Source organism: Octodon degus, unplaced genomic scaffold (genome assembly GCF_000260255.1).
Source record: "Octodon degus isolate 3935 unplaced genomic scaffold, OctDeg1.0 scaffold00018, whole genome shotgun sequence".
In the NCBI taxonomy this organism is placed as follows: domain Eukaryota; kingdom Metazoa; phylum Chordata; class Mammalia; order Rodentia; family Octodontidae; genus Octodon; species Octodon degus.
The window spans coordinates 21466218-21492054 of NW_004524594.1; the positions used below are offsets into that span (position 1 = coordinate 21466218).

The window sequence follows — 25837 nt, forward strand, 5'->3', positions numbered from 1 at the left end:
CTAAATAAATTAATTAAATAAATAAATTTAAAAAAAATAAAAAATAAAAAATAAATAAATAAATCATAACTAGGTGACATGGAAATGCCTCATCCATAGAGCCACAAGTCCACAGACCAGGCTCACACATGGAGTCCCAGGCATGTGGTTTTCAGTCATGGGGTATCTCTCAGTGCTGGCCCATAGTTCCTTACGTGGCTTCTACTCATCCTGCGTTAGTCATATGCTGTCACCTGGCCATTTCATAAGCAAAGCTGAGAACCTATGCACATGGCACATAGATCCGGGGACTTCAGACAGGCACCTTGTCCATCCCCAAAGAGAGTTCCCAGAGAGAGCCACAGACAGGCAAGAAACTGGCTGAGGGCTGGGATTTCCAACAAGGACCTCCTAGGAAGGGAACCACTCTGCTGAGAAGGTAAGAAGAGTGGACAAATATAACCTTCAAGGAGACATGCAGGAAAAGCTTACCAAGCAGATGGGGAGGTGTGCAATCAGGAGGCCCAGTTGGTGCAGCTAAGGTTGTCTGTGATGAGGAAGACCAGTGGAAGGTTTTTCCTGAGTTTGAGAAGAGGTCAGAGTCTAGAGGTGGCCCTGGGACAGTTATCCAGCTTGAGCAGTGACACAGGAGAGTGTAACAAGGGTGATGGGGTCTGGATTTTGGTAACTGTGTAGACAGTGAGACATCTACTAGCAGGCAGAGGACGGGATCAGGAGGGAAGCCGGGCTAGACCTGCTGAACTCATATGAGAAATGAACAAGGACCTGCCAGTTCCACCTTTGGGTCTTGGCTCTGGAGACTGAGACTGTCACTGGAGCCAAGACTAGGATGTGACCACCAGGTGGCATGCAGGAGAGCCCAAGCAGGACACCAGAAAAGCAAGATATCTTGGAAACCCAAGGAAATGCTATCAAGTTAGGAACTGTTAGCAAGAGGAGAAGAATGCTCACTGGACTCAGCCAGGAGGAGACCACCTCATGAGTGTCAGGGCACAGACAGGAGCTGCTTTCCAGAAGCACAGGGCACTGTTGTAAGAAAGGCTGAGCTGGTCCTAAATGAGGAGGAACGGGGAGGTGCAGGTTCCAGACCCCAGAGGAGACAGAAGGGGATGGCATTTGGCACATGCTCTGGAGTGAGCAAAGATTGAGGGTGTAGTTTAGGCCCTGGCCATATAGGAGATTTTGCCACAATAGGGGGCTGAGATTGGGAGGCCCTGAAGCTGTGATGCTCCAGGGTGTCATCTGCAGCCTCTCATCTTTTCTCTTCTTTGTTCATGCTGCATGGTGACTGACACCCTCCAACCCACCTCTGTCCTGCAGACCAACATCCCCTTCCTGCAGAATGTGCTCAACAACCAGCAGTTCCTGGCGGGGACCGTGGATACCCAGTTCATCGACGAGAACCCTGAGCTATTCCAGTTGCGGCCCGCACAGAACCGGGCCCAGAAGCTGCTGCACTACCTTGGTCCGCCCACACAGTCCTATTCTCCCCTTCCCACCTGGCCCTCTGTCCCTGAGCCCAGTCCTTGTTCTGGTCCACATCTGCCTTGCTCCTAGAGAACCTCTTTTTCCATCCATATGGCCCTAAATAGGTCTCTACTGCCTGGACCCAGGAGGCCCTGGCTTTGGAGAGGACAGGGGCAGCTGGAGCACCAGGCATCCTGAGAAATGTCCCTATCCCCAAGCCCACCTACTCACACCTCTGCCTTCAGCCCCACCTCTGCCCCATCTGGTCCTGACCACTACTCACTCTTTCTCCAGGACATGTCATGGTGAATGGCCCTACCACCCCAATACCTGTCAAGGCCAGCCCCAGCCCTATGGACCCCATCATCCCTGCTGTGCCCATAGGTAGGTGGGACTCATTCTACCGATTCATGGGGGAGACAAGAGATTACCACCTGCAGGATGGACATTAATATCCTTATCTATTCTAGGCCCTCCCCCAGCTGGGTTCAGGGACATTCTTCTGCGAGAGGGACCTAAGGGCTTTGCTCAAGCTGTGCGAAACCATCAGGGGCTGCTGTTGATGGACACGACCTTCAGGGATGCCCATCAGTCACTGCTGGCCACTCGTGTGCGCACCCATGATCTCAAAAAGATTGCGCCCTATGTTGCCCACAGCTTCAACAAGCTCTTCAGCATGGAAAACTGGGGAGGTAGGCTGGAGAAGGGCTGGGATGTTGGCCAGCATTGGTGGAAATTGGGTGTCTGCTGTGTGTGGCAGCACCAAAGGCCAAGGACACTAAGAGAAGCTGGAGCTGTTGACAGACGTCTCTCTTATGTCACTCTGGAGAAAATAAGAGTGAGAACTGAAAAAGCAGGGTGCTTGCTTGTTCCATAAACTGAAACCAACTCCAGCCAGACCTGGCACTAGGTTTGAGGCTGCAAGGCTGAGACCTAGGCAGTCCTGAGCAGCTAAACAGCATGGAGAATTGAAGGAGGATGTGCAGGTGATACAGACATATGCAGGAGGCACAGTGAGCCTGAGCACCCAGAGCATCAACAAAGAGTTGGTGATGCTTGGAGCTGGGAATACAAGGAATCAGAAAAGTGAGGAGGGAGCCAAGGCTAAGGCGTAGAGCTCCAGGGCATGGCAGGATCCCAGTGACTACCAGAGCTGATCTGAGCTGCTTCTCCATCCCTTTACAGGAGCCACATTTGACGTTGCAATGCGCTTCTTGTATGAGTGTCCCTGGCGGCGACTGCAGGAGCTCCGGGAGCTCATCCCCAACATCCCATTCCAGATGCTGCTACGAGGGGCCAATGCAGTGGGCTACACCAACTACCCTGACAATGTGGTCTTCAAGTGAGCATGGGTGGGCTGGGCAGACACTGCACAGTAGGGCCCACGAGCCCTAAGCTAGAGATGGCCTGAGCTCCCCACAGCAGACTGGAAGCCAAGTCTGTGTAGCCGCACCCAGCAGGGTTACTATTTGGAAGCACCATGATATGCAGAATTGTAGTGGCAGAACCTGAGGAGCTTCCAAATTATTCATGTGGCAGTGGAAGCCCTAAGAGGGAGATGCTGGGTCCCAGGCCATATGGAGTAAAGCTGAACTGGAACCCAGGCCTTGCGACTCCTTGTTGGGTGCTCTCTCCCACAGCCTGCCATCTCCTTTGCAAAGCAAGGAATCCCAGCTGGTTCTCCAGGCTGATGACTACAATAGTGTGTGACTAGCTAGGTGCAGCTCTACCCCATGCAGATGTCTCTGGCCCCACCCTGCCTGGCCCAGGCTGTCCTAGAAAAGCCTTTGTCTATACTGTTTGCCCCCCTTCCCGCCCCCCATCCCCATCAGGCCAGACTTCATCCTCTGAAGCTATAAAGTAAACCAGGAGCCAGAGGAGGAAGTAAGGGAAGAGTAAGGTGAGGCTTATCCCTTTCTCACCTACTCAGGTTCTGTGAGATGGCCAAAGAGAATGGCATGGATGTCTTCCGGATCTTTGACTCCCTTAACTACCTGCCCAACATGCTGCTGGGCATGGAGGCAGCAGGCAGTGCCGGGGGTGTGGTTGAGGCTGCCATCTCATACACAGGGGACGTGGCTGACCCCAGCCGAACCAAATACTCACTGCAGTACTACATGGGCTTGGCTGAAGAGCTGGTGCGAGCTGGCACTCACATCCTGTGCATCAAGGTACCTAGCCCATTTACCTGTCTCTTCTTTTTTGCCCACTCCCTGAAACCATAGGGGTACATCAGGACCCTCCTTACCTTCTTCCCACTTCCTCCAGGATATGGCAGGGCTGCTGAAGCCAGCAGCCTGCACCATGCTGGTCAGCTCCCTCCGGGACCGCTTTCCTGACCTCCCGCTGCATATCCATACCCATGACACATCAGGGGCAGGTGTAGCAGCCATGCTGGCCTGTGCCCAGGCTGGCGCTGACATAGTGGATGTGGCAGCTGACTCCATGTCCGGGATGACCTCACAGCCCAGTATGGGGGCCCTAGTAGCCTGTACCAAAGGGACTGCCCTAGACACAGGTAGGAAGAAGATATCCCAGACCTATGTACCAGTCCTCATAAAGTTGGGCATACCTAGAATCCAGATGCCCCACACTCGACTAAAATGAGACCTGAACTGGCCCTGGGTCTTGGGAGGAGCCCCTGGGAGCTTGGCAGACTGTGAGACTGACCTCTGACTTGGGCCTTCCTGCAGAGGTACCCCTGGAACGTGTGTTTGACTACAGTGAGTACTGGGAAGGGGCTCGGGGACTCTATGCTGCCTTTGACTGCACGGCCACCATGAAGTCTGGCAATTCAGATGTGTATGAGAATGAGATCCCAGGGGGCCAGTACACCAACCTGCACTTCCAGGCCCACAGCATGGGGCTTGGCTCCAAGTTCAAGGAGGTCAAGAAGGCCTATGTGGAGGCCAACCAGATGCTGGGTGACCTCATCAAGGTAAGCAGGGCCCAGTGTTCACCTGACACAACCTTGTGCTCTCTTCTGGGCTTCCAATAAGGATCCTAGCATCATAACCTCAAGTCCCTTTTCCTCAGGTGACTCCTTCCTCCAAGATTGTGGGGGACCTGGCCCAGTTCATGGTACAAAATGGGTTGAGCCGGGCAGAGGCTGAGGCTCAGGCAGAAGAGCTGTCCTTCCCTCGCTCAGTGGTGGAATTCCTGCAGGGCTACATTGGTGTCCCCCATGGGGGATTCCCTGAACCCCTTCGCTCTAAGGTAAGGAAGGCCAAAATAGTCTTGAGGAGGGGGTGAGTACAGGAAGGAGGCCTAACCCTCTTCTTTTCTCTCTAGGTGCTAAAGGACCTGCCAAGGGTAGAGGGGCGGCCTGGAGCCTCCCTTCCTCCCCTGGATCTGCAGGCGCTGGAGAAGGAGCTGACAGAACGACATGGGGAAGAAGTGACCCCTGAGGATGTGCTTTCAGCAGCCATGTACCCTGATGTCTTTGCCCAGTTCAAGGATTTCACTGCCACCTTTGGCCCCTTGGATAGTCTCAATACCCGCCTCTTCCTGCAGGGACCCAAAATTGCAGAGGAGTTTGAGGTCAGTGGTTCTGCTGCTTGTCCACTCTACCCAGCACCCTGCCCTCAGAGCTCCAGGCCTTAACCTTGGCCTGGTTCTCACCCAGCTTTGCGGGCTTTGGGAGCAGAAAGGACCCTTAAGAAACCAGGAGCTAGCCTTGACAAGTGAGGAGCTGAGACCCAGGGTGGAGGACTCCCTGTGGTGGATGTCCGGGGCCTGCTTTCAGAACTTTCCTCTAGCTCTAAGCCTCAATGCTTTCTCTGCAGGTGGAGCTAGAAAGGGGCAAGACACTGCACATCAAAGCCCTGGCTGTGAGTGACCTGAACCGGGCTGGTCAGAGGCAGGTTTTCTTTGAGCTCAATGGGCAGCTTCGGTCCATCCTCATCAAGGACACCCAAGCCATGAAGGTACAGCACCCTCAGGACCAGCCAAGCAGTGGGTCTAGGCTGGGCCCGTTGTTTCATCCCCCTTTACCCTGTCTGCAGGAGATGCATTTCCACCCCAAAGCTCTGAAAGATGTGAAGGGCCAAATTGGGGCACCCATGCCTGGGAAGGTGATCGACATCAAGGTGGTAGCAGGAGCTAAGGTGACCAAAGGCCAGCCCCTATGTGTGCTCAGTGCCATGAAGATGGAGACTGTGGTGACTTCACCCATGGAGGGCACCATCCGTAAGGTCCACGTGACCAAGGACATGACACTGGAAGGTGATGACCTCATCCTGGAGATTGAGTGATCCTGTCCCAGGCTGGCAGCCTGGCCACCCCCACCCAAACCTTCAGGAGCTGTGCTGCCAGGTCAGGCCCAGGCCCCAGTGCCCAAGGGCAGGAAGGCCTGGCCCTGGAGGTCCTGTGCTCAGTGGGACAGCAGAGACTCCTGCAAAGGCTCATTCCCTTCAGCCACCTGTCTTTTCCTCACTGGCAGACAGCTGCTTTACATATTCATCTCTTGCCAAATAAGGGTCTCTCCTCATGGGAGATTACAGGTGGAGAATCAGATGGTCTCAGGACCTGAAGAAGGGTAAGGCGTCCTACCTCCTGGTTGTAGAGGAGACCTAAACCCCAGTTCCGGGGACATTTACATTTGCTCAATAAAACTAGCTGTCCTCTGCCCTCCATGCTGGGTCCTGTGCCATCCACCCTACCTCCAGTGCTACCCCTAGCCCAGAAGCAGAGAGGATGTGGCTGCTTCTCAAACTGGGGCTAGGGGCAGACTAGCTATTTTCTTCAATGGATCTTAGCCAAAAGGCCAAGAGGCACTGACTGGTTTTTTCTTCTTTGGCTTGTAGCCAGGATGGTTAATGCCATGACTGTGTACCTGTTATATACATACTCCTAACATGACCAGCCATCACTGAGCTTGCTTAGAGAACAGGGTTTGTTCTAAACACTTAAAACCTATGAACTGAAGAATCAACTTGCACCCATCTTATGAACACAAATCAAGCCACAGAAAGGTCAGATAAGTTGCCCAGGACTCCATAATTAGAGAAAGGTAGAAAGGGACTAAACCCAGGCCACTGACGTGTTTCTAGCAGGGGCCAGCCTGTCACTTCATTAGCTCAGGCTACGTGCAAACACGTACCACTTGGGCAGTAGAAAAGACCCCTGAGAATGGTGGTGAGAGAGAGACTACTACATGCTTTGAGTATGAGGATATGGGTAGGAGGTTAGCAGAAGCACTGGCGCCAGGCCCCAGGTTCTTCCTGCCCATCCCGCACCAGCTCTCAAGAAAACCTTGGGTCTCAGTCCTCTTACCAGAAGAGGGGACAGTAACTCTGTGTCACTCGCCTCCTACCCATGAACAGTGAGAGGCAACAGGCACAGTGGAGGGGCAGTTCCTGAGCAGAATAGGGAGGAGGATGGTGAAATGAATGCCAGACTCGATAAGAAAGGGGAGGACTGAGCCCAAACACCAGGGGAACCAGGCAAGAAGTACATCCCCAGGGCCCTGCAAGCCTATCTGCCCAGTTCTCAGGGTACAGGTACCCGGCCTTGGACACCCAAGTCACATGGGACTTCCTCCATACCATAGGCTCACAAGTGCACCCTCTAAACAGATTCTTTTTTTTTTTTTTTTTGCTCCGAATGCCTTCAGGGCAGATTTGGCTGGTTTGAGTTGTGGGGATCGAACCACAGCAACCTGAGCCTGACTGCTTTGTTGAAGCAGCCACTTAAAGAACTGAGCTAAGGGGCAGGCCCCCTCTAAACAGATTCTTGATCATCTCCTCCCAACGGCTGCTACACAGACAAGGGGAGAGGCTCTCCAGGGAGGCAAGTGTGTAACTGTGATGCTGCCCTTCAGATCTAGGTGAATGTGATTCAGTTACAGCCAACCTGGGAGTACCATGGGGGACAGCGCAAGCATTTCCTTTTCTCCAAGCATCAGGTTCACGGAGTGGGACCTAAAAGAATTTTCTTTGGAGAAGCAAAGAGAAAGAAAAAGGTCCTAGACAGGGCAGTGAGAACTATTCTAAAAGCGAGAAGGTTCAAAAAAAGACCTTAACCTGTATTGCTTGGCAGAGTCCTTACTGTTCCTAGGACTGTGGCCTTTGTTCTGAGTTCCTCTGGATGCTGCTTGAGACATGATGACAGGCATGGGTGAAGAGAACCAGAAGCCCCTGCTCTGGGGAGATTCAGTGCAGGTTCTTTTCCTGTTCTGGACTTGCTTCTGCTCAAATGAAGTTGGTAGTCTTCTAAGGGCTGTGTCCTGCCCACTTCCAGGGGACACAAGCTGGAGGCCCCATCGATGAGGTCAGGTCCATGAGTACCTGGGCCCACGTCTGGTACCTACAGTCTTAGACCCGCTTAGACATGTGCTAGGACATGGAGCATGGCTCAGGGAGAAAGCCACAGCTTCAGGTGCCCCCATCCCATCCCCCTACTCCTGGGAACTGCTTATCCGGCTGAACTGCCCTGAGATAGTGTTTGAGGTAGCTAGGATACCTGGAATTCTTCCCAAGACCCCAAGCAGATGGATTCTCAAAGATCTGAGGCCATGTTACCCAAGTTAAATCTCTTTAATATCTCAATATAAAGTCCTGATGCAAAAAGACAATGAGAAAACCCTGGGAAGTTCAGGGGAGGGGTTTTACAAATAAAACCCCCTGAGCAGCTTTTCCGAGGCAGGGGTGGGGGTGAGGAGCTAAGAGAAGCAGCAGTCCAAAGTGAGGGAGTGCACAGCTCCTGGGACCTGCCCCTGTTGCCTCACTCCCAGCTGCTCCTCCACCCCCTTTCAAGAGGGATTGCACCCTTTGGATATCTTCTTTCTCTTGGTCCCTGGGATTCAACTCGCTCTGGCTTCAATCCCCTACAAAAATTCCTGAGATCTCGGGGACCCCAGCCAGCCTCTCCCCTGTAGTACCCCTTAGTGGGGAGGGGCTGGGAAGCCCATGACAGTTCACTGGAGTCACACATGAGCGAAGGTCAGGAGCACAGGAGGGCCTCTGAGTCCCCTGCCCGTTCCAAAAGCACACAAAGGGGAAGGCTGCCGTAGAGTTTGGGATCCGTGAGGGGCTGGAGCAGAAGCAGGAAGAGTGCTACACCCAGGGCATAGCCTACGAGCAGGCACCGCCTCTGCGGATGCTCCAGGGCTGCACACACGGCGGGAAAGCCCATGTAATTGCAGAAGGAGTGGCAGAGAACCGGCCCAACCAGGTGTCCTGGGGAGGGGAGACAGTGCAGCTCATGGAGCAGCTCCACTGCCTCTTCCACCCCTTCCAGGGCCAGCGACCCTCACCCCGATAAAGCTTAGTGGCCCACCCCCACCCACTCTACTTCCTTCCACCTCAGACCTCACCAAGCTGAAGGTCCTGGATCAACCTGTCTCAAGGAGCACTGAATAAACATTTTGTCACTCCTAGAACACAGCATTCCCATTCTCCCACCCACTCCTGTGGGTCCCTGAACCCCCAGAGACCCATGCGAGACTGAAGACCAACCTGTGCGGATGAAGAGGAAAGCAGTGTAGGCACCGAAGACAGCTGTGTAGGAGAACTGGAACGCTGGAGACGGGGAGGCCACAAGTGACCACACCTGCACGCCCACCCTGCCCCAGTACTGCATGCCATCAGCCAGAGACAATCCCCTTCCCCCTGGGGCAGCAGCTGCCTACTTCACCACCTATGGCTGTCCTCTGCACCCCAACTCCCATGGTCAGTGGTCCCTCTAATACTGTTGACCTCTGTTTCTAATTTTTTCCCTAAAAAATGGTTGTCAAGGACACCCTAACATACTCATCCCAGGCACTCACCTGCAGATAAGAAGATGCTCCCCACACTGCTCTGGCGGAAACGCAGCTGCTCAATAATGTGGTGAAAATGGGCTAGAAAGAAGGTGAAAACCATACCATAGCCCTCTGGCCTTCACTCTAGGCTCATCCTTTACCCTCAGTCTCATTCTCAGGACCATACTCACCAACTCCAAAAAAGAGTGGGCAGGTGAATACAGCAGGGCCCAGGCCTGTGCACGGTGCTAACATGGGCAGCATACAGGCCCGGAATACCAGCTCCTCTGTCAGGGGTGCGATCACTTGGTTCCGCAGCCAACGCATATCTGTGAGGCAGCGGGCCCAGGAGCGGGGGGCTAAGTAGCAGATTAAGGACAGGCAATGAATGACTAGTTATTAAATAATGAGACTCAGAGGCACCTCTTTCACAACTTTACCCAGGCCAAATACAGGCCAGGCATTAATACTTCTGAGAAGTGGAAAAGGGGACAACAGCATTATGTTTACCAAGCCCAATGTAAAGCAGTGTCTCAACACAATTTAAAGGAAAGGCGGGGCTGGTGAGATGGCTCAGTGGTCTAAAGCACCTACTTAGAACAAGCTAAGCTCAAGCAAAGCACAGAGACCTTGGTTCAATCCCCCAGCACCACATGCTGGCCCGCCCACCCCCTGGTGGGCTGAGCTGGCCACACACTAAATAAATAAGTAAATAAATAAATAAATATTAAAAAAAAAAAAAGGAAAGACATTAGTAGCTGAGGAAGGGTACTCTTGTAGTAAACTACACAGACATCAAAATATAAGGCCATTTCAGCTTTGAAGAAGCAAAAGGTTGTGGAAGCAGGGGATGACACACTGGTCCAGATCCAGTATTGGTGAAGGTCCCAAGGAGACTCCATGCACATCAGAAACCACTCTTTATACACCTCCCAGCAATTTTACTGATCAGGAAACACACCCTGAGAGAGGACATTGCCTATTTCCTGTCCAGATTGCATTATGAGCCCACTGATTCTCTTTCCCAAGACCACCCTGGACAGACTATGCCTCCCCCCCCCTTTTGTCTTGAACACTCACCCAAGACATCTTTCAGCCCATCTGCCAGGTCACACTGGCAGTCCATGTACAGCTGCATCAGTGGGCCCAGAAAAAGGATCTGGTGGCATAAAAATAGTAGAAATCAAACCACTTTTTTTTTTCACCACAAACCACTTTATTGTCCAGACCTTTAACCTTACCCAGCCTCACTGGACTTCAGACTTCTTCAATTCTGGGATATCCTCTACCCCATGCATACTCCAGAGCCCTGACTTCCATCACCCAAAAGCTGGACACAAGGGGGTGGGGGGAAAGCCACAAAAGGCTCATAATATTAGCGACAACACAGTAGGAAAGATAAAGCAGAACTCACCATGGTCAGCAGGAGGGGCAGTAGAGCTGCTGGGAAAATGCCCTCCAGTCTGAAACCCATCAAGGTGAGAAGGGATGTGCCTGGCTGAGCCACAGGAAAGGGGGCATCAGTCCTGCTCCCTCCCCAAAGACCCTTGAGTTCGATCTTATTGCCCCTTGCCCCGTTTCCTTCGCACCTGGATACCAGTGAGTTCCCTCCAGAGCAGCACGCAGAGAGGCGAAAGACTGGAGACCACCAGGACACTGGTGAAGCGCCGCTTGATGACGGCGGGGTGGTCCCTACGAAGTGGACAGTAAGTTCAGGGGACCCTCAACCACCACCTGTCAGCTTGGTCCGCCCCTGGCTCACCCAAGCTCCGCCCGCCGCTCAGCCCGCGGGGGCGCGGATTCAGGCCGCGCGCATTCCCCGCACCTGGGCAGTTCGCTCTTCCAGACATAGAGGCTGCCCACGTAGGAACAGGCGAGGCTGAGGCAGGAGAACACTGACAACCAGCAGCACAACTCGGGCCTCCGGCCCCCTAGCGCTGTTGACTCGGAATGCCGCTCAGGCCGCGACACAGACAGCAAGCGACGCGCATCCCCGCCCAGCGCCGCCATCAAGCCCGGACCGCGGCGCGTACCAGTGACGCTAACCCTTGGACGTGCGGATGACGTCATGCGGCGAGTCCCGCCTCGGGCTCCGCCCCCTAACGTCCTCACCGAGGTACTGGAATGGACTCAACGCACTCGTGGAGCAGCTTTATTAAACATCATACAGTTGCCCGCAGATAACCCTCCCCATACGTCCCCGAGGAGTTTTTGGATCGTCACGATTTACGACCCCTCGCCAGAACCTGGATTCAGCCAGTCTGCCAAATTCGCAACTTCCTGTAGCCACAGGGCATCCTGCGGGAGCAAAGGGGCCGGTGTAAGAACCTTTTCGCGGCTGCCCGTTCCCTCGCCCTCCTGCCGCGCACGCGCCCTTATTTGCAAGGCGCTCCCGGTTACCTCTTGGCCGCTCACGGGGCTTCCCCTCTCCAAGGCCGGAGCCCCATCTTGGGTTGTGGGGATCTCTTCTACCCTCGGGAAGGGAGAGGTGTTGGGCGGCTCTGTGCCAGGAGAGGCCGTGAAAGCTCTCTTCTCGCCCTGGCGGAAGCTGCAGCTCTTGAGTCTCTTGTGTTCTGCTTGCCAGATCTCTAGAGGAAAGCAAGCCCACTTCATCTTATTCATGGATCCTGTCCAGATAAAAACCCTGCAGCTACAGGGCCTTCAAAACGGTTTCGAGCCTATCTCTCCTGAGTTGGGCCTTGTAAGGGGCATCTGAGATCCAAGTCCTCACTTGGAGGTCCAGACTCCTTTAGTAACTTTTCAAACACGAAATTGTCCTTGAAGTCTGCACTGTCAAGCCCTTCCCTCCCTGCCAAGCTCTGATACCTGGAAAAGCAGGCCAGTCTCACCTCTCTACTATGGCACTATGCAGTGCCCTAAGGCAGCTTTCCTATTCCTAACTGGCTAACTTATGCAAATTTAAAGCACCTTTAGATCTATGGATTCTTCCTAAACAGATCCTGGCAATGTAGATAAGTGAGCTCTTCCCCAAGAGGAAAAGCTCAGGTGCTGGGAGGAATGCAGAAGTGGGTACAAAACCCTGCAGGTAAAAGAGAAGGAAGCTGTTAACTAACCATGAGGAGGTGAGGAAAGGTTTCCCTGAGGCGATACTCGAGCTAGGATTGGAGAGAGAAAAGGAATTCTATGCTGAAAGTCAAGCAAATAAACTTCACACAAATGCAAGGGGTGTGTGTGTGTGTGTGTGTGTGTGTGTGTCACATTCTAGGAGATAAATCTAGGACAGTAGTAAAAATCTGAAAAAGCTAAGAAAGCTTTTTATACTCAGGAAACAAATAGGAAGCCAGGAAAATATTTTAAGGACTGGAAAGATATTGTTGTTTTTGTATTTTACAATTATCATTCTGTCAAGGGTTGGCTTCTATCAAACTACAGGCAGAAGGACCTGAAGAGCTCAAGACAAGTGAAGGTGGTGGGGATGGAGGCACCACTAGCAGAGTGTTCATTGGGCCAGACTGACGGGTCTGGTGACCAGCTGGGTGAGGGACACGGAGTGAGAGGCTTCTCGGATAAATCTGAGATTTCAGATGTGAAAAGCTGGATAGGGAGTGGTGCTGTGACAAGATTAAAGGAAGAGGAGCTGACCTTGGGACAGGTGTGTAAAAGGTAAGGCCATCAACACAGAAAAAAACTGAGGTGCCTACAGGACCTCCAGTGGAGCAGCCTAGGGAGCAAATAAGGTTCTCTCTGATGCTTCGGAGAGGCCTGCGTGGGTGTACCGATTTGAGCCTAGGGGTAGTGGCCAACAGCTGTGTAGAAGACCACAGCTAGAAGGGCATTTAGGATGAACACTTTATTGATGGCTAGAGAAAAGTGGTAAAAGAAAAAAGCTGAGAAAAGAGAGAACCAGGTGAGCCGCAGTCCTACAGGGCCAAATTCTGCAAAGAGTTCACTTATGGTAAAGCTAAATGCACAATTTGATAATTAGCATATCTTCCCTAACTAGAGAGACCTTGCAGTTTCAGAGGCAACAAAGATATCAAGTGCTTTAGGTTCCAGAAAAGGGGGCTTTTATGAGAACCTTGGTTGAAATGGGATAGACAGAAATTGAGTAGATATAGGAAGTAAATTCAAGGTCACAAGAGATTTACTTTTGAAAAAATGAGAGCTCAGCAGGCTAGAGGAAAAGAACTAAGAAGAGAGTTGAAAGTGCAGAAGAGCTAGCTGACACAAACAAGTTTTGAGAAAGCAGGAAGGATGATAGAAGCCTGGAAGTAACAGGTCCCCACACTGATAATGTTCAGCAGTGGGAGGGATACAAGCTGACAAATTTCCTGAGAAAAGAAATCAATAAAGTGAAGTAGGAGGCTAAATTAGGGGCTGAAATTAGATAGATTTTTTTAAAAAAAGAATGGAGCAGCCAGGGATATAGTTCAGTGGTGGAATGTTCACTTAGCATTTAGAAGGCCCTGGGTTCAACCCCTAGTACCGCAGAGTGGGTGGGAGAAAAAGGACTGGAGTAGCCATTACGGAGAAAAGGCCAGAAAGATAAGGCAAAGGACTGACAAATGAAAGGCTCCTGAGTGAACAGACCATGGATGTACAGTGGCATCCAAACACAATTTTTCAGTGAATTTCTTGAAGAAACCTGCCCACATGGGACACAGAGTGCATGCCAATGAGAGGGCACAACAGCTCAAGTAACTGGCATCTGGAATTTAAGGCGCATATTGGATAATAGAGAAAAGTGTGGGCTCTGGAGAGAGCAAATTGAATTCAGCTCTTCTGTTGGGTATGGTGGCAAATGCCTGTAATCTCAGCACTTGGAAGGCTGAGGCAGGAGGATCACTATGAGTTTGAGGCCAGCCTGAACTACATAGCAAGACCGTATCTCAAAAAGAAAAAAATAGACAGGTTTGTGCCCATGCAGTGGTCTACCAGGTCATCATGGCATCAAGTCAGCATGGTGTGAGGATGCCAAGACCAACTGTCCTCCGGTTAACCCTGAACTTCCTCTTTTGTTTTTCTTGCATGCCAAGACTTTCTCAGTCAATACCTGTTATGACCCTGACAAATTCTTTGCCAGCCTGCTTCTTCCCCAAGGGTTCCTGCTTCTCTTCTGCAGCCCTCCCTGTGCCAAGCAATAAAAGGCGTCATTACTTTTCTCCCACTTCTCTTTGGTACCAGAGGAAGGAACAAGAAAGTCAGAGAGATGGAAAGGAGAGCAGGATAGAGGAAGGGAGGAACGGAGAAAGGGAAAAAAAGAAAGAAAAATCCAGTCTTTCTGCTAATCCTTGACCCTAACTCTGAGCCTGGGTTCTCTCACAGGTGAAAGAGAGGAAATGTCACCCACAGGGTCACTGTGGGGACTAAATGAGATGAGGTCTATGCAAGAGCCTAACATCTGTCCAGAGTCCACAGAGAATGCTAAATTAAATCTTAATTTTTTTCTTTCAAGAGAAGATACTTATTATTTTGCCTCTTCTTGCCTAAGATACCAAATTGTATATACGTAGTATGCTTCCATTTTTAAAAAACTATTCAAATCTAAATTTATAAAAATAACTATACAAGTCTTTAGTGGCAATAGTCTCTACATTTAAAGCAGTACAACTGGCAAAATGATTCAGAACACATCTCAGACCTAAGTATAGACAACATGCTGCATTTTGTAGTTATAACCCCCAGAAACAGTAATTTACTAATGAAATGTAGGGGCTAAATTCACAGTCTCCATATTCTCTCAAGCCCATATAATCTTTGGTCAAAAAGATTCAGGATATATAGGAGAGCATCCCTGTTAACTTGGCTACCCAGATTTGAATTCTGGCTGTCATTTACTAGCTGTGTGAGACTGTAAGCTTATTGACATCTCTGAGCCTTGGTTTCCTCAACTATAAAATTAGAATAACAATCTGTACTTCAAAAGATATTTTGAGAACTAAGAGCATTAACATACCTTAAAAGCTCCAGAACAGCACCTAACACCTGCCAGTAATTACACTGTACAGAAGAACTACCATGCCTGCTGCTGCGGGCCCCACACGCTGATGAAGGATGAGGGCCTATGTGAAGAAAGGCTTCAGGATAATCTCTACTGCTTACATACGCTGACACTTCCTCATCACACACACCAAATCTGAGGTAGTATCCGCACCTAGAAGCAGCCTCCACAGCCCGAAACAGAGTATTAATCAGCATCAACACAGACGACTGAGGAAAGACATGAAGGAATCAACTAGATTTAGACCCTGATTCTGCTTAGTATGCTCTCCCCTGATCCATCATCTGTACCAACACAAATTGTACTTGAATTTTTCAAGTCCTATCATACCAGTATTGGGGAGAAAATCCCTGCTGGGGCCCTGGGAGACCCAAAATGGCAGTGGGAGCCAACCAGATGCCAGAAGGATGTGGCTATGGTTGAAGGCACATTTCTGTTCTTTTATAGTTTCAGTCTGGAACTTAACTAAAAAGCTCAAGCCTTACCTGCAAGAAGGGCTGGGCTGCTGTGCTCATGTGCGTCCTCTGTGCTCTGGGCCAAATCCGTCTTCTCTGGAATTAGCTGCTTACAAGATTTAAAAGTTCCATGTGAGTTTTTCTGAAGCATGAATGAGCCCTAGTGAAATATGAGTGTGGCTGGCAGCTTCACTCATGATCTCACGGAGCTTTCTCCACCTAGAAGTCCCATGAACTTGCTCCTGGCTCTTGAGTTCTCCTACACAGCCTTTTTTTTTTTTTTTTTTTTAAGACAAGGTCTCACTGTGTAGTCCAGGCTGACCCTGAACTCACAAAGTCCTCCTGTCTCAGCCGCCCTGAGTGCTGGGATTAGAAGTGGGCACTACCAATTCTGGCACAGGACTTCCTTCTGTGGCTCATCCTAGCCACTCGGAACACATCCTTACTTCTCTGAAATGCAGTTCCCTATCTCCCTGGAACCTGAAGTATGCTCTCCATGCCATTGTTCATCATTTTTATGTTAATATGTCTATTATCTATACTTCAAATCCCTTGGAAATTGATGTTCAGTATAACTCTGTCCCTTTACACCTAGTAATACCTTACATAGGGTCAGTGATCACAGTCAAACATGAGAAGACACAGGACACATACTGTAGTCCTGTGGAGCCCTTCAAAATCCTGCCACATTGGTTGGTTCAATATGGACAGGGAAACAGAGGTACATACTAAGACCAAAACCCAATCTTTCCAGCTTTTTTTTCAAGAATACAAATATAAGTCAGGTATGGCAACACAAAGCCTATAACCCTAAAATACAGGAGACCAAGGCAGGATTCCAAGCTCAAGTTCCCCCTGGGCAATTTAGTGATTTAGCAAGGCCTTATCTCAAAATGAAAACAAAAAAGGGGCTGGAGAGATAGCTCAGTGCAAAGGCCCTGGGCTGGCTGAATCCCCAGTAATAAGGCAAAAAACCAAAAAAGAATATGACATATTATATATATATATATATATATCCATAAAAATTAAAAAGTCATGTTTTAAGGGAAACTGAGAAAAGTGAAAAGTAAATTTTAAGAAGGAAAGAAAATATTTGTAGCTGTTGGGCTCCTAGCTCTTTCCCAGCCTTGTTGCAGCTGCTTTGCAGCTGTTTTCAGCATCCAAACAAGCCACTGTCCCAGGATGGTGATCCGCATGTATATTCTATCTTCTTCTGGCTCTATGGCGATTAAGAAGAAACAGCAAGATGTGCTTGGTTTCTTAGAAGCCAACAAAATAGGATTTGAAGAAAAATATATTGCAGCCAATGAAGAGAATCGGAAGTGGATGAGAGAAAATGTACCTGAAAACAGTCGACCAGCCACAGGGTATCCCATGCCACCTCAGATTTTCAATGAAAGCCAGCACCATGGGGACTATGATGCTTTCTTTGAAGCCCGAGAAAATAATTCAGTGTATGCCTTCTTAGGCTTGAAGGCACCACTTGGTTCAAAGAAAGCAGAAGCCCAGGCAAAGCAGCAAGCATGAATCTTAAGCATTCTGCCTTAAGCATCTTGAAAAATGAGTCCCTATTGCTTTTATAAATTAAGTTTTTCAAATATCAAAATTATCTTAATTTCAAAAGAAATTGTTTCAAGTTAAAATAATTAGGTGGTGTTTTCATGTATAATAAAATGAATGCATAAGTAAAATATGAACATTATGTTGAGGATAATAGAAGATTATGATAAAATTTTAAAATGGGATAGTATTATGTGCCAAGACATTTTTGTGCTTCAATGATTTTTACATAGAGAACACCCTTTTTGAAACTATTGCAATTTAATTCTATCTGCAGCTAAGCAGTGAGAATTTGAGGAAGAGATACTGTCTCTCATTTCCAAACTGTTTCATTAGTTTTGGTGAAGAAGAATGTATGTTTTTGCAGTGAAGTTGTGATCAGAAAATAATTGCAGGTAATGATACTGATATGTGAAACATTTTAATTTTGTGTGGGAATTATAACATTCCCATTCTTTTGTAGAAGAAACTTCTATGTCCCAATCCACCAGCTTCCAAAGATTTGTAGTGTAGACTTTCATGCCACATTAAATGAGCAGATCGCATGACCTCTCCATAAAAACAGGTGCATTCGTTTGACAAGTTCTTTAACTGCATTCTCATGATGAAGTCATGTTTCTGAGTTGCTTATTGCAGTGAAAATATGCACATTTTGTCATGGAATTGGGATAGCAAGTAAGCTTAAAGAAGCATCCTTTTAAATAGAGCTCAGATTTTAACTATTAAAAAGTATATTGTCATTTATTACCTAAGATTTGTTTTCCATAGGTTTCTCCTAAAAGAAATTTCAGTGGATTTCCCTTTTTAAAGGCACATTGCAACTGTGAATGCCATTCTGTCTTGATACTGGACCTTTCTGTTTCAGTTTAGTCATAAATTGTTTGAACAAATTAAGCCAAGCAGAGATAATACCTTCTGTGCCCCTATTGCATGAAAATGTATAAATATCAAGTAAAAGGGTTATGTTAATCAGTGTCCCATTGTTGTGACAAAACATCTGAGAAACAATTTAAGAAAAGAAAAGGTTCCATTTGGCTCATGGGTTTGGAGGTCCCGTCACTTGGCCTTATCACTGTGGGCCTGCAGCGGATGAGAGCATGAACGTGCTGAGGAGAGCATGGAAGAGGACAGCTGCTCACCTCGTGGGGCAGGGAAACAGAGAGAAAGGTGTCTTTTTCAGCAAAGCTCCTAACCCTAAACACATTCCAATATGAATTCATCAGTAGGTTCATATGTTGATGAGTTCAGAGCCTCTGTTATCCAATAATTTTTGAAAGGCTTCACAGCCACCTACTGCTGCTATGGGGACCAAGCTTTCAACACATGAGCTTTTGAGGGACACTGTAGATATAAGCCATGACAAAGGACATCTTTTAAAATATTATTAAATAATTCTAAACAGGAAAAGTCACCTAAATCACTTAATTCAGAAAGGAAGGCTTTTTGCATTAGCTCTGTACTAGCTATTTCAAAAAATCACAGTTCTTTCTTTAGTTTACCCTATTTCTTATTTGCCAGTCTGTACTCTATAAAAATCAAGAGGGGGCCGGGGAGATAGCTCAGTAGAATAAGCACTTGCCTGGCAAGCGCAAGGGCCTGAGGTCAATCCCCAGTTCCACCAAAAAAAAAAAAAAAAAAAAAAAAAAAAAAAAATCAACATATAATGCAAAAATGGCTTTGTTTATTGATAATGAATTGATGTGATGCTTTAAAATAAACTCAGTACTTTCAGAAAAAAGAAAATATTTGTAAATCATATCTCATAAAGTATTTTTTATTGAGAATAACTTATAACTCAACAATAAAATAATAACCCAATTTAAAAATGGACAAAGTGGGCTGGGAAGATAGCTCAGTAGAATAAGAGCCTGCCTGGCAAGCACAGACAGGGTCCTGAGTTCAATCTACCCCCCCCCCAAAAAAAAATAGGGCTGGGGAGATAGCTCAGCAGTCTAAGAGCCTGCCTGGCAAGCTCAGGGACCCGGGTTCAATCCCCTGTACCACACGCCATGCCAGCCTGGATCCCAACATGGTGGCGTACTCCTATAATCCCAGCACTGGGGAGACTGACAGGAGGCTCACTGTGAGTCCAAGCTGCATAGTGAGACCCTATAACAAATAAATAAAAATTTTTAAAAAATCATTTTAAAAAATGGACAAAGGACGCGCTGGGCAGACAGCTCAGCCACCTAAGCACTTGCCTGGCAAGTGCAAAGTCCTGGGTTCAATCTTCGGTACTGTGCTGGGGAGGCCGAGACGGGAGGATCTACGAAGCAGAGCTACCTAGCAAGACCATGTACCAAATAAATAAATAAAAGATTAGAAAAAAATGGACAAAAGATGTGAAAACATTCCTCCAACAAAAATATAAATTGCTAATAAGCACAAAAGATTCTCAGAGTCATTATGCATTACTCAATAACACTATGAGAAGTCAGGTGTGGAGGCACACACCTGTAATCTCAGCAATCAAGAGGCTGAGGCAGGAGGATTTCTGGGAGTTCAAGGCCAGCCTGGGCTACATGGTGAGTTCAGGGCCACCCTGAACTACATATCAAAATCCTATATAAAAAATAAAAAAACTAAACTATTACATAGCTACAAGAATTACATTAATAATAGTAGTGAAAATAAAAACAGATGTTTGATGGGGATGTGAAGAAATTGTAGTGCCATTATAGTGCTGACAGGAACATAATATAGCCACACCACTTTGAAAAATGATTTAGAAATGCCTTAACATGTTAAACTGGCTGGGGGTGTAGGTCAGGTAGAGGATGCGCTTAGCACTTGTGGGCCCTAAGTTAAATACTGTTATAAGTATAGTCCAGCAATTCTATTGCTGGGTACAATGGGTGAACAAAATATACACAAAATGTTTGAATTTTAAAAATTTATTGCAGTAAAAGACACTGCCATTAATTTCCTTCAAAATATTCCCACTCACTTCACACATTTATGCCAATGTTCTTGCTACTTCCTGAAACAGTTCTGCAAGTCTTCTTTTGTGTCTTTCCAAGTGTGATTAAAAATACCATAATACTGCTACTGACTGCCACCCAATGGGAAGGCTCATCCACTTTATTCACTGGATCTGGCTCTATGCAAATTCTCGCTCTTTCCCAGAGTTAAAGTAACCATGAAAGGTAAATAGTTGGAATCAGTTTAGGACAGTACAACAAAGATACAAAAAAAGACTTTCAGAACTGCTTCACAGAGTGGCAAGAACAATGGGATAAATGTGTTCAAAGCAAGGGGCAGTAATCCCTTTGAGGGGGATTACTAGCAACATGTTTTACTGTGATGAAGTTTTTAAATTTAATCACTTATATTTTCCTATCATACCATGTACACATCCAAAAGAATTTCAAACATATGCCCACACAAAAATTTCAAAACATTATTTATAATAATTAAAAATGATTATTTATCACCTGATGAATTAATAAGTAAAATGGAGTGTATCCATGAAATGGAATATTGTCATAAAAATGAAGTGCTGTGACATGCTATGACACAGAATAACCTTGGAAACATTTTCTTAAAGAAGCCACTTATTTTATGATTCTAGTTACAAGAAATATGCAGACTAGACAAATCCATAGCGGTGGAAAGTAGATTAGTGGTTGCCAGGTGCTACAGGGAGAAGGAAACTTGGACTAACTGCAACCTAATAGTTTCTTTTTGTTGTGATACAGATGTTGTGGAATTAGTGGTGATGGCTGCACAATACGGCGACTATACTTAAAACCACCTAATTGTATACTGCAAAATGGTAAATCTCAACGCATGTGAACTGTATCACAATTAAAAAGATATCATATAGTGCTTACTAAAACAAGTTTTAATTTCTAAGTGACTGCATTCTGAGGAACATGGAAGGGGCAATGACAGGCCTATAGGTATGAAAAAACAAACACTAATGCTGGATGTGATCATGCAGAGCTATAATCTAGCTGCTCTGCTCTGGAGGCTGGTGAAGAAGGACTGCAAACTCCAGACCACATGTAGCAATTTAGCAAGATCTTGTCTCAAAATGAAAAGGATGGGGTAGATGGTTGTTCAAAAAGTAGGGGGTGGTGAATAAAAGCAAGAGACAGGAAAAGGAATATTGTGGGACTGTCCTGCTTCAAGATTGTATATGGTGAGATTTTTGGACTTATGTGTAAACATAAGTAGTATATAATTCTTTATGCCTATTTTTTAATTTTATTCTAATTTTTAAATGTTTTTATTATATTCTGTAGGGACTTAAAGTTCAACATCTCAATACTCGATGAAAAATACCTGTTACATATTATGCCTAAGATGTTTGATATGCAGACAGATAGTGAGGTTAAGCTTAACAGCCTAAGTTGTATGGTAATAACAATAAGCTTGTCTTCTGGATGGTTAACAACCTAAGTTTGCAGACCAAAATTAGAGAAAAAGGAGGGCTGCAAGGAAAGCCAACATCTTGGCCCTAGCCTTCTAAGGTCAATTAAGACTCAGGACATACAAGAATTTGTACTGTAACGTCATGTAACTCAGTAGTGTCCCAAATTTTCTGATCAAGGAGATTATGGGGCCAAAGAGGAATGTGATCGATGATGTAGAGTGTGCCTAAGGAGAGTCATATGGAGAGAAAACATTCTCTCAGGCTTTCACAGAGAGCACATTGGCCAAGCAATGGCCATGACTCATCCACATGGCTGACACTGACAAAGGTTCTACAATCTGAGGTACAGGATCTCAGGATAAATCCTGAGGGGATTTCACTGACCTTCTCAGACGCAAAAGCTACAACTCTTGTTGCATAGGTCCTGCTTTACCTTGGTCTTAATCATCCAGCAGAAAAGTATAAAAACGCAATATAGGAAGTAAAGCCATGGTGTTATGTTGAGCTGTAGGGGACTCAGGTCAACAATTTCTGACACTGCCAGTCAAGCGGAAGACCCAATACTATTATGGGCTACTGGACTCTTTTAGAATATTTTGCTGAGTTTACACACCTATAATATTCAAATAATGGAACTTAACAAAAAGGGGATGCAGATGAATGTTCATTTTGTATCTGTGTATTCAAATGGCTAGGATCGATATACAGTTACATTCTCTTAATGAATAGAGGGATTTGTTCTAATGGTGTTTGTAAGTAGGATATCATGTCTGCATTTTGTACAGCAATTAACCACTAGAAAGAATGTATACAATGTGTTAATTATTGAAACTGTCCTACCAATTTGGTTTGAAACTGTCTCATTGCTATTTGTTTCTCAATAAATTTATGGAAAAAAATGAAATGGACAATATAGCTGAATGGTAGAAATAGAATGCCCTTGAGTTCAATCTTAGTACCTCAAAAGAAAAAAAGGGGTAGGGGTACAAGAAAGGAGGGACATAAGGAAGGAAGAAGGTAGGAAGGAAGGGGATGGGAGGGGAGAGTAGGGGAAGGGAGGGAAGGCAGAAAGGATATTGAAAAATTTTCCAAAACAGTTTTCTTCTTTGAGAAAAAGATTTTCTTTTCCTTCATTCATTCTCTTTTCTGTTTTGGTCTTTCTTAGACAGGGTCTCACGATGCAGCTCAGGCTGGCCTTCAGTTCACATTGCAGCCCAAGCTGGTGGCCTTGAACTGGCAAGGATCCCCCTGCCTCAGCCTCCCTAGTGCTGGGATTACAGGTGCATGCACCCCGCCTGGCCTCCTTCATTCATTTTAGTTTGGAAAATCTTACAAACTTTTCTCCTTTTTGAAACTGGTCATAGTAAGTAACTTCCCACAAGAGCCCCATGAGGACCTTATCTATCCATTCAGCATCTGAGGCCTAGAAGAGCCTGACTTTGGGATACACTTCCTTGGATTTAATGTTTATTTCTAGTCTCCTGAGGAAACAAAGTCCCTCTGTAGAAAACTGCCTACCATTTCTATTCCTGCCTATTCTGGGTTTAAGGTCTCAGTCCCACATACACTTGTGCACTAAGCCCTGGAGTGCTCTCTTGTCTTACTCTTTCCTAACTCACTGTCTATTCTGATACCCAGGCATGAAATTTCCAGTGCTGTATGACCTTTCCTTATATTCTTTTTTTTTTAATTTATGTATTTGTTACAGAGTTTCACTACGCAGCTCAGATTCTGAGTGATCCTCTTGTTTTTAGCCTCCCCAACGCTGAGATTACAGGTATGTGCCACCACGCCCGAACTCTGTTGCCGGCTCAGGGCACCCCATTTTACCACTTTAGTCTGCTGAGCTATCTCGCCAGCCCTTTCCTTTTATTCTATAACACTCTAAATATATATATTAATTCAATTTCGACAGACTATATAATAGTTATAGATGATTTTATTCTGTATTACTCAAAGAAAGTCAGCTAGTCTACCCTTCTTTAGAAATGGAAACTGAAGGACTGGCCCAAGGATAAAAGAATTTGGCTTGTCATCCTTATTCATGTAGTTTGCAGCTGAAACCACTGGGTGCCACTCCTGTGCCACTAACAAATTAGTTATCACTAACTGGCCATTACTGATGATCTTGGGATTTACCTGATACTCAGCTGGCTCTTCTTTCCTGGGCTTGCCACACAATGTTACTAGACTTTGTAGCCAGGAATTCTCCATACAAACCTTAGCCTTGTATTTCCTAGCTTTGTGCCTGGAATTGCAAAAGTTTTGTTACCAGTTTCCTTATCTGTAAGATGAGAAAATGATGACCTAACTTATAATATCTTCACAGAGATTAAAGTGGAAATTTTGGCAGAGATCAGATATAATGAATGCTTCTTTCTTCCAAGGCTGACAGCTCCAAGACTTAGAGTTCACTAGCCATCTGCCAAGTGAACTGGGTTCTGAGTGGCTCAAAACTATAAGTCATCACTACAGACAAAGAACAGGGTAAAGGAGTCAGCTCACTGCCTTCTGAGATCTCACTAGAATGGAGAGAGGTTCAAGCAGAACTGCTTCAGAAGCCAAGACACTTCTAGATCCTAAATGGTCTCTCTCGCCCATATGATCCAGGTCCTTTGACAGTGGCATATGTCTCATCCTGAAGGAGTGGATGGCTGCAGTGAACTGAACTGTGCCCTTCTCCAAGTGATCTTTCTTTCTTTCTTTTTTTTTTGGCAGAACTGGGGGTTGAACTCAGGCCCTTGCACTTGCCAGGGAAGCGCTTATTCCACTGAGCCATCTCCCCGGCCCCTCCAAGTGATCTTTCTGAGCCAGGACTACAAACAAATACTGTCATCCAACAGTAAAGTCTTTTATTTCAGGCAAGTGTGAAACAGCATCTTATTGTGCTTTTTATTTGAATTTTCAGAATGACTATGTTTAGCATCTGTTTTTCTTTTTAAGTACTGGGGATTGAGCTCATGGCTTCACACATGCTAAGTAAGCACTCCCTATGTTCATGTAGCTCAGTATTAGAGTACCTTCCCAGTACCTGTCAGGTCCTAGCTTCAATCCCCGGTACTTGAAAAAAAAAAAAACTGAGACAAGTAAATGGGATTACTGTACCACTATGCCCAGTTCTGAGCATCTTTGTTATGTAATTATTTTCCATTTGTACATCTGAATCTTCTCTTGTGAAGTATATTCACATATCTCATTCATTTAAAAAAATGAGTTGAGGGACAGTAAGATAGCTCAGTGGTCTAAGGCACCTGCTTAGGCAAGCACATGGACTGTGGATCAATCCCCAGCATCACATGCCATGACAGCCCCACTTCCAGGATGAGCTGAGCCAGCCACAATAAATACATACATACATACATACATACATACATACATACATACATAAATATAGGGCTGAGGAGATAGCTCAGCAGTGTAAGCTCCTGCTTTGGCAAGCACAGGGACCACCGTTTGATCCCTACTCTCACATGCCATGCTGGACCCACCCCAGGGGCACACTAACCCATGACCAACTCCAGGCACGGTGGTGCAATGTCTGTAATCCCAGCACTGGTTAGGCTGAAAACAGGAGGATCACTATGAGTCAGAGATGTGTTGTAAGACCCTGCACCAAATACAAAACATGAAAAAAGAAAAAATTAAAATTTTAAAAATTAGTTGATTTGTTGTTGAGTTTTGAAAATTCTTTACATAGTCTGGACAATGCAAAGGGTTTTTGTTCATTTTAGTACTGGGAATTGAACTCACAACCTCATGCTTGCCAGGCAGGCTCTGTGCCACTGAGCTATATAGAGAAGTATTTCTTCTTAGTGAATTTTGGTATTTCATATCTTTTGAGGAATTTGTCCATTTCACCTAAGTTGCTTAGTTTACTGGCTCAGAGCTGCTCATAATATCACTTGATAATTAATTCATTTAGTATCTCATGCCACTTTTTTTATATATATATTTTAGTGAAGGGTCTACAGGGTATTCAGGGTCTCACTACTAGATAGGACTCTAGTGATCCTCCTGTTTACAGCCTCCCAAGAGCTGGGATTACAGGTGCGCTCCACCATACCCAATCTCAACTGCTGTCTCAGTGCACCCTGGGGGCGGGGCTGGTACAGCAGGCCCAGTGATCAAACCCCTGCCCCTGTGCCTGCTTGTAGGTGCTTTAATCCACTGAGCTATTTGGCCAGCCCATGCCACTTAATTTCTGATGATGGCAATTTGTGCTTTCTCTTTTTATTGTTAGTCTAGCCACATGGTTTTTTTTTTCTTTTTTTTTT

At 46.6% G+C, this 25837-nt stretch overlaps 3 protein-coding genes and 1 pseudogene across 19 annotated transcripts in view; 2 read left to right on the forward strand and 2 right to left on the reverse strand.

The window, feature by feature from the left end:
• Positions 1-6114, forward strand: part of Pc (pyruvate carboxylase) — a 130626-nt gene extending 124512 nt beyond the window's left edge. For all 12 annotated transcript variants that reach the window (XM_023710835.1, XM_023710833.1, XM_023710834.1 and 9 more), the window contains 11 exons: positions 1321-1465; positions 1762-1851; positions 1938-2159; positions 2653-2809; positions 3398-3638; positions 3736-3985; positions 4161-4405; positions 4504-4683; positions 4759-5007; positions 5253-5393; positions 5472-6114. In XM_023710835.1, coding sequence (XP_023566603.1) covers positions 1321-1465; positions 1762-1851; positions 1938-2159; positions 2653-2809; positions 3398-3638; positions 3736-3985; positions 4161-4405; positions 4504-4683; positions 4759-5007; positions 5253-5393; positions 5472-5720 — 2169 coding nt within the window. In that variant the 3' untranslated portion in view covers positions 5721-6114. The remainder of the gene's footprint in view (positions 1-1320; positions 1466-1761; positions 1852-1937; positions 2160-2652; positions 2810-3397; positions 3639-3735; positions 3986-4160; positions 4406-4503; positions 4684-4758; positions 5008-5252; positions 5394-5471) is intronic.
• Positions 6115-7978: 1864 nt separating this feature from the next.
• Positions 7979-11255, reverse strand: Rce1 (Ras converting CAAX endopeptidase 1). 5 transcript variants are annotated; one of them, XM_004627171.3, is made up of 8 exons: positions 11034-11255; positions 10798-10900; positions 10623-10706; positions 10289-10367; positions 9400-9567; positions 9236-9307; positions 8925-8987; positions 7979-8645 (listed from the first exon to the last, which is right to left on the reverse strand). In XM_004627171.3, the coding sequence occupies exons 1-8, from the start codon at positions 11216-11218 to the stop codon at positions 8410-8412; spliced, it is 990 nt and encodes a 329-aa protein (XP_004627228.1). In that variant the 5' UTR covers positions 11219-11255; the 3' UTR covers positions 7979-8409. The 5 variants fall into 5 exon arrangements, with proteins under 5 accessions (XP_004627228.1, XP_004627229.1, XP_023566503.1 ...); XM_004627172.2 differs by having other exon boundaries at positions 10623-10702; positions 11034-11244; XM_023710735.1 differs by having other exon boundaries at positions 7985-8645; positions 10623-10671; positions 11034-11230.
• A 97-nt stretch (positions 11256-11352) lies between these two features.
• Positions 11353-25837, reverse strand: part of CUNH11orf80 (chromosome unknown C11orf80 homolog) — a 134109-nt gene continuing 119624 nt past the window's right edge. The window contains exons 14-16 of the mRNA XM_023710736.1: positions 15656-15734; positions 11609-11796; positions 11353-11506 (exon numbers count right to left, since the gene is read on the reverse strand). Coding sequence (XP_023566504.1) covers positions 11435-11506; positions 11609-11796; positions 15656-15734 — 339 coding nt within the window. The 3' untranslated portion in view covers positions 11353-11434. The remainder of the gene's footprint in view (positions 11507-11608; positions 11797-15655; positions 15735-25837) is intronic.
• On the forward strand, positions 16808-17203 carry LOC101572741 (annotated as a pseudogene). Its single transcript, XR_001117014.1, has one exon. The product of XR_001117014.1 is annotated as an SH3 domain-binding glutamic acid-rich-like protein pseudogene (transcript).